The sequence below is a fragment of the Labrus bergylta genome, chromosome 18 (assembly GCF_963930695.1).
Source record: "Labrus bergylta chromosome 18, fLabBer1.1, whole genome shotgun sequence".
NCBI lineage: Eukaryota > Metazoa > Chordata > Actinopteri > Labriformes > Labridae > Labrus > Labrus bergylta.
The window spans coordinates 23471370-23483540 of NC_089212.1; the positions used below are offsets into that span (position 1 = coordinate 23471370).

A 12171-nucleotide genomic window follows, 5' to 3' on the forward strand; every position below is an offset into this window, starting at 1 on the left:
CAACAAAATGGGGGCAGCAGTAACTCAGTCTGTAGGGGCTTAGGTTGGGAACCGGAGGGTCGCCTGTTCAAGTCCCGGTGCGGACCAAATCTGGAAGTTTGTCTGGTAGCTGGAGAGGTGCCAGATCGCTTCCTGAGCACTGCCAAGGTGCCCTTGAGCAAGGCACCGAACCCCCAACTGCTCTGATGCACTCTCTGCTTAGCAGCTTGTAGCAGCCCCACTCTGACATCTTTCCACCAATGCATGTCCACAGGTCCTGTTTGTGCATGTGTGTGAGAAGCATGTCCCTATAAATATCAGAGTGTGAAACCTCAGGGATTAATTAAGTATATCAAAAAAATAAATAAAACTAAGCATTTACAAAAAATAAAACAGTATAATATAATAATAATATAATATAAATAAAAACGGTATAATATAATAATAATAATATCATATAAATAAAAACGGTATAATATAATAATAATATAACATAAATAAAAACGGTATAATATAATATAAATAAAAACAGTATGGATTCTGTATGTGCAGACGAGACACACCTGTTTCCAATCTGCTCGTCAACCTTACAATAAAAGCATAGGCCTGTATTCAAAATCCCTCTCCTCTCAGAGCATTAGCGTAAAAGATCCTAGGAAGGATTTTTAGTTTAGGAACATTCTCAGGGCAACTCTTTTACAAGGATCTTGTCTTAACTTTAAGGGAAAATTCTTAGAAAATGTCATGATTCTCCAAATTGTCTTAAAATTTGGTCACTAAGAGCAACTCTTCGTATTTTGGAGGATTGTTATGTCAAAACTATTTGAATATTCGTACAGATCCACAAATGTGTAAATAGAGATCCACAAATGTGTAAATAGAGATCCACAAATGTGTAAATAGAGATCCACAAATGCACACACAGATCCACAAATGTGTAAAAAAAAGAAAAATCCACAAATGCGTGTACTAATCTGCAAATCTGTAGACCAATTTCTAAATGTTTACTTATTTATTAATAGCAGTGAACTTTTTCAGCTGTAAATCCTGAAAATACACAAATGACCTCTTACAACTGAGGCGGGCCTCTCCATTGGCTGTCATTTTACATACATTTTACAACACTCCTGAAATGTTGATGGCAGCTTTAAGTGAAGCAACAACGCCATCTATGGGTGACACATTTATATAGAGCAGTCATGTAGCTCAGTCATGGTTAGTTAGTCACTGTTTGTGCATGTAACCGGCAGCCTCTGGATTAAAGCCTATACATTGCTACGTCGTTGTCCGCCTGCTTCATCTCGGGGTTTTACAAACATTACAACTCCTGCCGTGCAAAATCCACAAATGCGCACACATATCTTCAAATGTGTCTGACGAGCTGCAAACACGGTGGGGTTTGTTGCCCTGAGCTCAGGCTCACAGGCTAAGCTGCCAGGCTGCGTAACGCTTTGCCCTCACTGTAAAGGAAACAAATTTCAAAAACACAAACTATAATGGACCCTCCATCTTAGCCTCCTCAGTAAAAAGCACCCACGACAACTATCCAGCTCAGTAATGTCCATCTTGAAGCCACTGGGTGCTACCGCGGACTGGCAGCCTAGCCTGTGAGCCTGAGCTCAGGGCAACAAACCCAACAATTGTTTTTAGGAACGAGAATGAAGGTAAACGAGGTAATAACAAGATCTTTATCTCGTAATAAGAAGAAACCAGGCAAAAAATAAAAAGTATGTCAACATTAACAAACATATTTTGCCCATCATGAGCATTTTACAACTCGGAAACACGTTTTTCCTATGTTTCCGACACCAAAGATTTCTGACTCTATCCACTGTCCTGTCGTGAAAATAAAGGCATAAAAAGCCTCGAAAACAAAGCATTGCATTTGGTAATAGTATGCTTTTTCTCTCCTATAGGTCTTAGACTAACAGTTGAATTTAAGTTCACATTTTAAGTGACATATTCATGCTGTGTACCTTACAATGATAGTGATTCAGATCATCCCAAACACTGCAGGAACTTTTGACTTCTATTACAAATCAGAGAAGACCCACACGCAGAATCACAGGGCAGAGGCAGGAGTAAGGCACCAACTGAGAGTTTACTGAAGTTTTCAGGAAGAGCAAAACTCAGTCCGTCCCAGAGGTCAAAACCAAAAATGAGGATAACCAGGCAGAAGTACAGAGGCAACAGGCAAAAACTCAAAACAGTGCGTTTGATGCTGGACAGGACAGGATTATGGAATAAATACTCATAATAAAATATCTTTCCTCTGGTTTATTTGTAATGTATTTGTTCCGCTTTGGTTCACGTATTGTGTATTTATCCAGCTATTGATAAATCTAACTATAAACTAAATTAACATTAATTAAATACTGAACTGTAGTACAGTTTTGAGGTAATTTAGTCTACTAGCACTACCTATACCTATCCATTCTTTTGTTTGTTTTTCCTTCTTCATTTATGCCACTTAATACAGCTATACTTCACACTTATTTGGCTGTTGCTTACTTGAAAAAGTAAGTGTGAAATACTTTTACAAAGCTGGAGACAAATTTAAATTTTGGAAAACATTTTATGAAATAAAAATTACAAAAGGAAAACACTTTCACAAAGGACAAAACAAAGTTTAACGCAGTCTATTGGGCCATATTTACCTTTATTTGATAGGACAGCTGAAGAGAGACAGGAAAAGGCTTACACACTTTCAGAAAAATTCTAAAAAAAAAATCTGGATATTTCCAGGAGGAGCTGCGTGTGTGAACGCAAACAACCAAATTTTTCATTCAGACTTCACCCGGAGTTTCTCCTGCCACACACCATAGTATTTTTTTCCACAGCAAATCCAAGTCAGCTGATGTGAGAACGCAGCAGGATATTCTCTGGAGAATTCACCTCGAGCCAATGGGAGGGGGGAGTGACGTGTATACTGTGACTGCTGCACGGTGCATAAAGTGTATACACCGTACGATCTCCATGCAGGTAATTAAACGACTGCATTAAGTTTTCTGTTCGTCAGTATGTTGTTCTCACTCTTTAGTTGACATTGTGATACAGGAATAGTCTGCATATGTGAAAACAGGTTAAGTGACCGCTTCTGGCATTTGGTACATTCCCTTTCCGTCAAGATTCTGGCATTTGTAAATTCCTCTCAGCGCTCGTAAAAGTGTTTGACACCTTTTAAATTTGTTTTCTGAAATGTAAATAATTTGTGTCCTTGGTAAAAGGTGTTTTGCTTTTGTATCTTTGTTTTATAAAATGTTTTCCATAGAGTGAATTTGTCTTTTGGTTTGTACTTCCCAGCCACCGTACAATACAGATTCAGACAAACCATTCAACATCATTCGCATTAATAGAATCAAGAGGAAATCACAAAGCAGTTGGGGTATTTTTGGACCACAAATAAGCATTTGACACAATAAATCATGAAATACTGATCAATAAACTAGAACGATGTGGCATCAGGGGGGATCGTATCGTAGGCAACAATTTGTGAAGTTGGGGGAGTTTTAATCATCGTGCTTGGACATTGCTTGTGGCATCCCCCAGGGGTCAGTGTTGGGTCCTAATCTGTTTATTTTATACATTAATGACATACTGTATGTAAAGTCTCTAATAAACTGAAGCTGGTCTTATTTGCAGATGATAACAATATTCTTTGTTCAGGTGAGAATCTACAATTATTAGAGGTTATTACAACAGAAATGGCAACAATTAAAAAAGTGCTTTGATAGAAATAAATTGTCATTAAATTTGAATCACATAAAAATTATTTTATTTGGTAATTATGAAGCAGACACAAAAATACAGCTACAAATAGATGGTGTCAGCATTGAAAGAGTTTATGTATACACATTTGTTGGGGTAACAATAGATAAATAAATCACAAATCTCTCCATACCCTCTACAGTACACTTGTTTTACCATATTTAAGTTACTGTGAGGAGGTTCGGGGCAACACATATAAAAGTTAAGCGCACTCACTCTCCGTACTTCAGAAAAGAGCCATAGGCTTCGTTCATAATGCTGGATATCGGGATCACACTCACTCATTATTCTTGCAGTCAAAAACACTCAAACTCACAGAATTTCAAATAGCACAAATACTGTACAAAGAAAAAAAACTATTTACTACCAGCAAATATCCCAAAACTATTCTTTGATAGAGAGGGGGGTTACAATATGGAGACAACTGAATCTCAAAATTCTGGCCACACGCACAACATTCAGAAGTTTTTCTGTTTCTATTGTTGGCATAAAACTTTGTAACAGTTTAAATGTGGAGCTGAAGCCATGTCCAAGCACAAACAACTTTTAAAACATGTACAAAAAAATAAAAACATTTTCAGAAAGTATAAGGATGCAGAAGGGACTTAAAATTTGCTGCGTGGTTATGATGGTGATTATAACGGTTGTTCATTTTTCTTTTCTGTTTGTTTTTCTAAAAGGAATGAAGGTATATATGTAAATATGTTGACAGGTATGGTGAAGGGTAAATAGGTAATGGAGAAAAAACACTAACTTAAATGTATTACTACAAACTGTATATCATTAATTAAGGGAGAAGAACATGAATATAGAAGATAAAAGAAATCAATACATGTTAAAATATGTCAATGGTTGATAAATGATAGACAGAAAATGATAGACTCTCTACTGCGATGGAGGTGTGCCCATCTTGGACAAGTACAAATTGATTACACCTGTGCATGGTTGAAAAATTGCCTGTTACACGCTGAAGAAGAGCGTCGGCTCGAAACGTTCGTTTGGCAATTAAATACACAAATTTGGAGTGCTGTCCTTATCTTTTTTTAATGGATGATAGATGAAATTATATTTTGCAGAAACACGTTTGTATTTAATTTATATATTTTGTATGTTTATTGGTTTATATATATAAATGTGTATTGCAGATTCGTTATTTATTTATTCGTAAATGAAGATTAAATAAGGAAGCCTGTTCAACTATTAACTACAGATTAACGGAGAGGGGGTGGGATTCTATAAATTCACACTTCTTCCCACTTCTTTACGAACATGAAATTCAAATGTTCTGTTGTCTTATTTACTTTTCTTTTTGTGGATCTGTTTTGTTTGTTTTTTTATCCTGAAACAAAGGGGGGAAAAAAGAAAATACAAATTTGAAAAAAGACTTCAATCAATCAAAAGAATCCCAGCAGAGAAAATGAAAGAATGAGTACACAGATGACAGTAAGATAATAGAAAACAACAGTTGTTTTTAAGGCCGAGTTGACTTCATCATCTTATGTCACTAACAAATCTTATCATTTACATTTGTTTTATCCATAAGTATCCAAATCAAGCTGTCACAAAAAGAGCTACAGATCATTATACTCAACATGGTTTTCAAACAACCAGTCAGCCCAAAGTCCAGACACAAAGTTCAGACTTTTAGATCACTGATTTAGTCTCCTCTTCCTCCTCTTCATCCTGCATGGAGTAATAAGTATTGTATGATTATTCTTCATCAAAATAAACATTCAAATCAAAAGCAGCTCATTTTTTTAATATGATCAAAGTAAGTGTAAAAAAAAAAGAAGAAACATGTTATTTATACTTTGTGTCGTTGACCAAAATGTTCATTAATAAAGCAACATGTCATTTTCTCTGAAGGAGAAGACGGTCCGGCTCTAAAATGTTGATTTACAAAATGTAATTATCAAAATATGAAATAAACATTCATTCATGAACAATAGAGACATGACAACAAAGATCCATTTACCTTAAGAACATTTAAATGATGTTCATAGCTTCATCTGAAAGAATACATACTGTATATGTTGTAAATACATTTTACTCACCAATCAGGTGAGAGGTCAGCCAAAACATCTTCTTAGGATTTGAAGATGATCCCTCTGTTTCTGCAGGCTTTGCCATCTTTGATCCCTGCAACAAGAGACACACTGATGATGTTTCTTTATTACAAATGAAATATGAAGAGCAAAGCAGACACTGAGCAACACATTAAACACTGTGTTGTTTCTTTATTCCATGAATGACACAAAGGATCAAAGTAGAGAGGAGGTGTTGATGTTTCAGTCAAACATTTCACTTGAAAACTCAACATCACTTCAACATCTTTTAAACAGGAGCATGGCGTTTGCTTTACATCAACCATGGGGGTTGTTTCATCTTTAAGGTCTTTGCACACTGAGTCTGTTTTTTTAAAATGTGTTTTTCAGATCTGTAATCCGATCAAAACGTTACACAGGAACCTCACACTCTGACTCAGATGTGTTCATTCTTCTCTTCATTCTGAAGATTGTCAGTGTGAGACAGAATGGAGTCATCGAGCCGTGAGGATGACTTTGTGATTCTTTCAGTCCTTAAAAAATAAATAAATAAAAACCTCTGGGTCCACCCACTCCTGAAAACAAGACAAGAGCCAGGAGAGTTTCCCCTGTTGATAAAAGAGCTGCAGAATGATCAGCATCACTTCAGGTGTATTTCAGGATGTCAGAGTTTGATACGCTGCTAGCTATACTGAAACTACACATTAAAGGAACACCACCAATTTACACACAGAAACTGATCCTGAACACGGATTGGAAGGATGCAAAAAAAGTTAGAAAAACAAACCTGTTGTGAAAATAATAAAGACAGATGAAAGTTTTCAGAGTGCAAACATGATCGACTCAACATGAGATTGTATTTGTTTTTTCAACATGCAGCAAAACAGACTCAGTGTGTGTGTGTGTGTGTGTGTGTGTGTGTGTGTGTGTGTGTGTGTGTACAAACATGACTGTCAGGATTTATTGTTAAAAACACTTACCTGGCTCGCTTGCTTTTGTCAGATTTTTTAAAATCAATTATTTTTCCTGTTGACCGATCACTGTGGAGGGATGGATCAGATGAACGTGTCGATTGGTCGTCATCACTGAGAAAGCTGAAAAAGAGAGAAAGATTAGATAGTTAGATATCAAACCACAACAACAGATGAAAAACTTCAAGATTAATCCAGTCAGACTTGATCTGGTTCACTCTGAATGATTAACCCAGCTTCTCATATGGAAATCAAACCTGAGTTTTTTTTATGAGATATTTCTGAACCAGCAGGAACAATAATTTTATAAATATGTGAAAACAAAAATCAATTTACCTTTCTGAAGAAAAAAAACATTTAAATGATGATCATAGCTTCATCTGAAAGAATACATACTGTATATGTTGTAAATACATTTTACTCACCAATCAGGTGGGAGAAGGGCCGAAAAACGTTCTTCTCGCGCTCGAAGACGTTCCCTCTGTTTCTGCAGGTGTTGCCATCTTTGATACCTGCAACAAGAGACACATTGATGATGTTTCTTTATTACAAATGAAATATGAAGAGCAAAGCAGACACTGAGCAACACATTAAACACTGTGTTGTTTCTTTATTCCATGAATGACACAAAGGATCAAAGTAGAGAGGAGGTGTTGATGTTTCAGTCAAAAATGTAAGGTCTTTGGTCTTTAAGGGCTTCATTACCTTGATTCCTACTTAGACCCATCTTCCTTACCAGCACTAGTTCCTATGGTCAAACAATTTAAATATCTGGGAGAGGTCATTTCTCCTTCTCTTAATAGCATTATGACAAACAACTATTGGGATAATTATAAATGTATAACTGTCGATCTAGATAGATGGGTCAAATTCCCCATTTCTCTTCAGGCTCACGTCTCCATAGTAAAAATGGACATCCTACCACGGGTAAACTTCTTTTCCTCCATGTTGCCATTACCACCACTACTGGACATACTAGGACAAGATTCAGTCACTTGTGACTAAATTCATTTGGGGAGGGAAGCGACCCTGTGTTAAGTTATTCACACTGCAACGTCATAAATCATCAGGAGGTCTCTCCGTTCCAAATTTTAAATACTATTCCTGGTCATTTGTCCTAAGGCCTATCTCATCCTGGTTTAACCCTGATGCTGTGGTGTCATGGAAACCTATAGAGGAATACATAGCCCATCCTCATAGATTAAAGGATTTAGTTTACTCTGCCATACCACTAAAACATGCCAAACTCCATCTTAGTCCTATCAATATGGCGCAAAACAGAAAGAGAATCGAAAACAAGTCAGAAGTGGCACACAGCCCTATATTTCATAATAATTCCCTTCTAACTGGGTCTGTTCCATTTGCATCTCCAGTGTGGGAGAGCATCCATACAAGTGTGTACATCCATGTACATCCAACAAGTGTGGTCTAGGGAACTGGAGGTAGCTTTGGAGGATGATAGTTAGAAAAAGATATGGGGAACTATCGTTGACTCTTCCAAAAACCCAAACCTCCAACTAATACACCTTAACTTCATTCACAGAACCTATCTTACACCCAGGAAACGTTACCTTGTGAAACTGTCTTCTTTATCAAGTTGTGATCTCTGCCCAGATACTCATGTTGGCTCATTTATGCACATGTCTTGGGAATGCATGTAGCAAAATGTTCTTATCTTATCTATTCTGTTTAATGTGTATTTTTGAGCTTTCTTGTCTGTGCTGCTGTAACACCCGAATTTCCCCTCTGGGGATCAATAAAGTATTATCCTATCCTATCCTAAAATTTTGGAGACAAGTTGGCCTTATTTTATCTAGAATCTTAAATTGTGATATACCTTTGCACTCACACAAGACTACCCTACAACTTGCATACTCACAAAAACGCATAATGTTAGCTGGACTTACTGCCGCAAGAAAGATGTTGGCTCTCCGCTGGCAACTTTCACATGTTCTCTCAATATCACAGTGGATTAATACTTATCTTGAGGTAGTTAACATGGAACTTTCTGTAGCCAAAATCCATGGTGCCAATAGAAACACCATATCATCTTGGACGTTGATTTTAACTATAATTGAAGCATTATTAACTACCAATAAGTAAAAGAACTGTGTATTATTGAGAAACAAGTGAATGTTAATGTGATGAATTACCCTTTAATACTTGGTGTTTTCTACATTTCCCAAAAGACTTAATACACCTCAATTCATAAACTGTTACCTCTGTTGACATATGTGGATTTTATTTTGAATGTGTAGAGAAATGTGTTTTGAGTGTATGAACATGTATGTGTGAATACATGCATCCATATACAGATGCAATTACATCACATATGCAATATGTAAAATAATGTAGTCAGGGGAGTGCGACTTTCTAACTAGGTTAGTTGAATTGTAGAATATTTTCCAGAACTTGTGTTTATAGTTAGAGATCTTACGGGGGAGGGGGAGGGGGGGTTTGGTCGCCACGGGAAACAGGGAGTAGGGAGGGATTGACAATCTGCAGCTATAAATAAAACTGATTATAGAAATGCAGATTAGGATTTTCCTAATAATGATATGTTTGATCAATTCATAATGTTGATTCCTCAGATATGTGATATATAAATGTATATATTGCCTGAACATGAAAATCAATAAAAAAAATTGATCAAAAAAAGTTAGAAAAACAAACCTGTTGTGAAAATAATAAAGACAGATGAAAGTTTTCAGAGTGCAAACATGATCGACTCAACATGAGATTGTATTTGTTTTTTAAACATGCAGCAAAACAGACTCAGTGTGTGTGTGTGTGTGTACAAACATGACTGTCAGGATTCATTGTTAAAAACACTTACCTGTCTGGGTCGCATTTTTCTAATTTTTTGAAATTAATTATTTGTCCTTTTGACCGATCACTGTGGAGGGATGGATCAGATGGACGTGATGATTGGGCGTCATCACTGAGAAAGCTGAAAAAGAGAGAAAGATTAGATAGTTAGATATCAAACCACAACAACAGATGAAAAACTTCAAGATTAGTCCAGTCAGACTTGATCTGGTTCACTCTGAATGATTAACCCAGCTTCTCATATGGAAACCAAACCTGAGTTTTTTAAAAGATATTTCTGAACCAGCAGGAACAATAATTTTATAAATAAGTGAAAACAAAAATCAATTTACCTTTCTGAAGAAAAAAACATTTAAATGATGTTCATAGCTTCATCTGAAAGAATACATACTGTATATGTTGTAAATACATTTTACTCACAAATCAGGTGAGAGACGGGCCAAAAAACATTCTTGTTGGACTCGAAGACGTTCCCTCTCTTCCTGCAGGTGTTGCCATCTTTGATACCTGCAACAAGAGACACACTGATGATGTTTCTTTATTACAAATGAAATATGAAGAGCAAAGCAGACACTGAGCAACACATTAAACACTGTGTTGTTTCTTTATTCCATGAATGACACAAAGGATCAAAGTAGAGAGGAGGTGTTGATGTTTCAGTCAAACATTTGACTTGAAAACTCAACATCACTTCAACTGTGGTACAACACTGCCTCTCTTCTCTGATGTTTACATTACTTGCTGCTATTTATCATACCAAGCCACTTTAATTACTTGTCACTTTATCTTGTCATTCCCTGCAAATACTGTCTCAATTCTTAATTCCCCCCAGTTAACTTCATCATTCATTTTGTACTGTATATACCCCCTGTTTTTATTTTTATTTATCTTACATCACATTACATCACATTCTGTTTATTATTTGTTGTAAACTGCTGCATTTGTTTTATTGTAATGAACTGCTGTGTTTGTCTATGTATGTAATGCTATGCTAGTTTACCTTCAATCAACGGCTTTCACAATCAGAAAGACCAGTGTACCTGCTGTTGAATCAAAGTCCGGCCACTGGCTTTCTGGTGTTTAAGTAACAGTTACTGAACTCAGCTCAGAGAGCTCAAACTAAGCCACACGGCTTCTTTTGTCTTTGTCCACCATTTTGTACCTACGTGACGTAGCTCCACATGGTGCTCTCATCTGCCCTCTATCTCTCCCCCCCTCACACACACACACACACATACACACACACACACTACGTGGTTTGTTTGTAGATATTTTGTTTGCTGTAGCTTAGTTTATAATAGTTATTTGTTTGATTGAGTTTCATTGATTGCAGTTGATGTTGCTTTGTTCAAATAAATTCTGTTTTATTTAAGATCAGTTGTTTGTGATTACTGGTGTATTTGCATTGTGATACAACTGGTTGCGAGGGCTTTATGTACAGATTTCAAGTCTGCAATTTATTAAATACAGGTTGTTAATTATTGATAATATTAGTATTTAATTCATTCATTTGAGACTGATTTTATGACATTTGGTTCATGTTCTCTGATCCCACAGTGGTGCCCCTGTTTTTTAACTCTAGTTAATAATATTGTTGTTTTACAGTATATTAATAATGAATTAAGGGTAATTATTTATATTAATTTAATAACCAAATGTTACTATATACTAAAACCCAACTTAAATGTTGCCTGTGTATTAGCTCTGCAAAACCCCAACAATACTTTGTGCAGTAATTTCAGACCTCTGTCAATTTTGAACTCAGAACTTCAATTATGTGCTCGTATTTTAACTAACCGCATGGAATCATATATGATTAAAGCCCTATTCACACGGCACTAGTATTACCTGGGGACCTCATGTGATTTAGAAATGACATCACCTCGTCTGTGTTTCGTGCGGCACATTCACACGGGATAAGTTAAGTCTGTTTTTGAACTCGAATATACTGATATTATCCCCCAGATATGATGTCATGTGTTAACCTTTCCTGCTTCGGCGTTCCGACCGTGGTCGGAGCACACGGCGGAGACTTATTGGTCTGCTTCAGAGCCAAAGTTGTAGCCCTAAACTTCGAGCTGACCCCCGTCACTTTAACTGGGGTGCAGCAAGTTGTAAACAGACACGGAGAGTCCGGCTTGTTCTCTTTCCTCACTCGCACTGAGCCATTCACAGACAGACATACACTACTCGTATAACACAAGGCTCTGAGTAATATATGCGTAAAAGATAGAAAAATGTTCCATCTTATCATCTTTGGAGATTTCTATCTCCTGATGGATTTGAGCTTGCTCTTTCTGCGATTGGGTCTCCATGCTGTGTAGCTAGATGAGCCTCCTGAATTTGCACCCAAAATGCTGTCAGATCTTTCATTTAGAATTGGCAATGCAGCCTCCATAATTCTCGAACGGGAAAAAGGCAGAAAAAAGTCAGGGAGAAGACAAACAACCTTAAAAAAATAAATTAAAAAAACTACCCCAAATTACGAGATGCCGATTTGCACGGGACTAATATTATCACATGACCTGTGTGTTTGGTGACATACCGTAGGTAATTTGCGGTGGAATTTTTACTTCACA

The 12171-nt window shown here is 36.6% G+C and overlaps 1 protein-coding gene across 1 annotated transcript in view; it reads right to left on the bottom strand.

Moving 5' to 3' along the window:
• The window catches only part of LOC109975379 (trichohyalin-like), a 201578-nt gene that overhangs the window by 79004 nt on the left and 110403 nt on the right, over positions 1–12171 (bottom strand). Inside the window, exon 13 of the mRNA XM_065966013.1 lies at positions 10013–10099. Within this exon, the coding sequence (XP_065822085.1) occupies positions 10013–10099 (87 nt within the window). The remainder of the gene's footprint in view (positions 1–10012; positions 10100–12171) is intronic.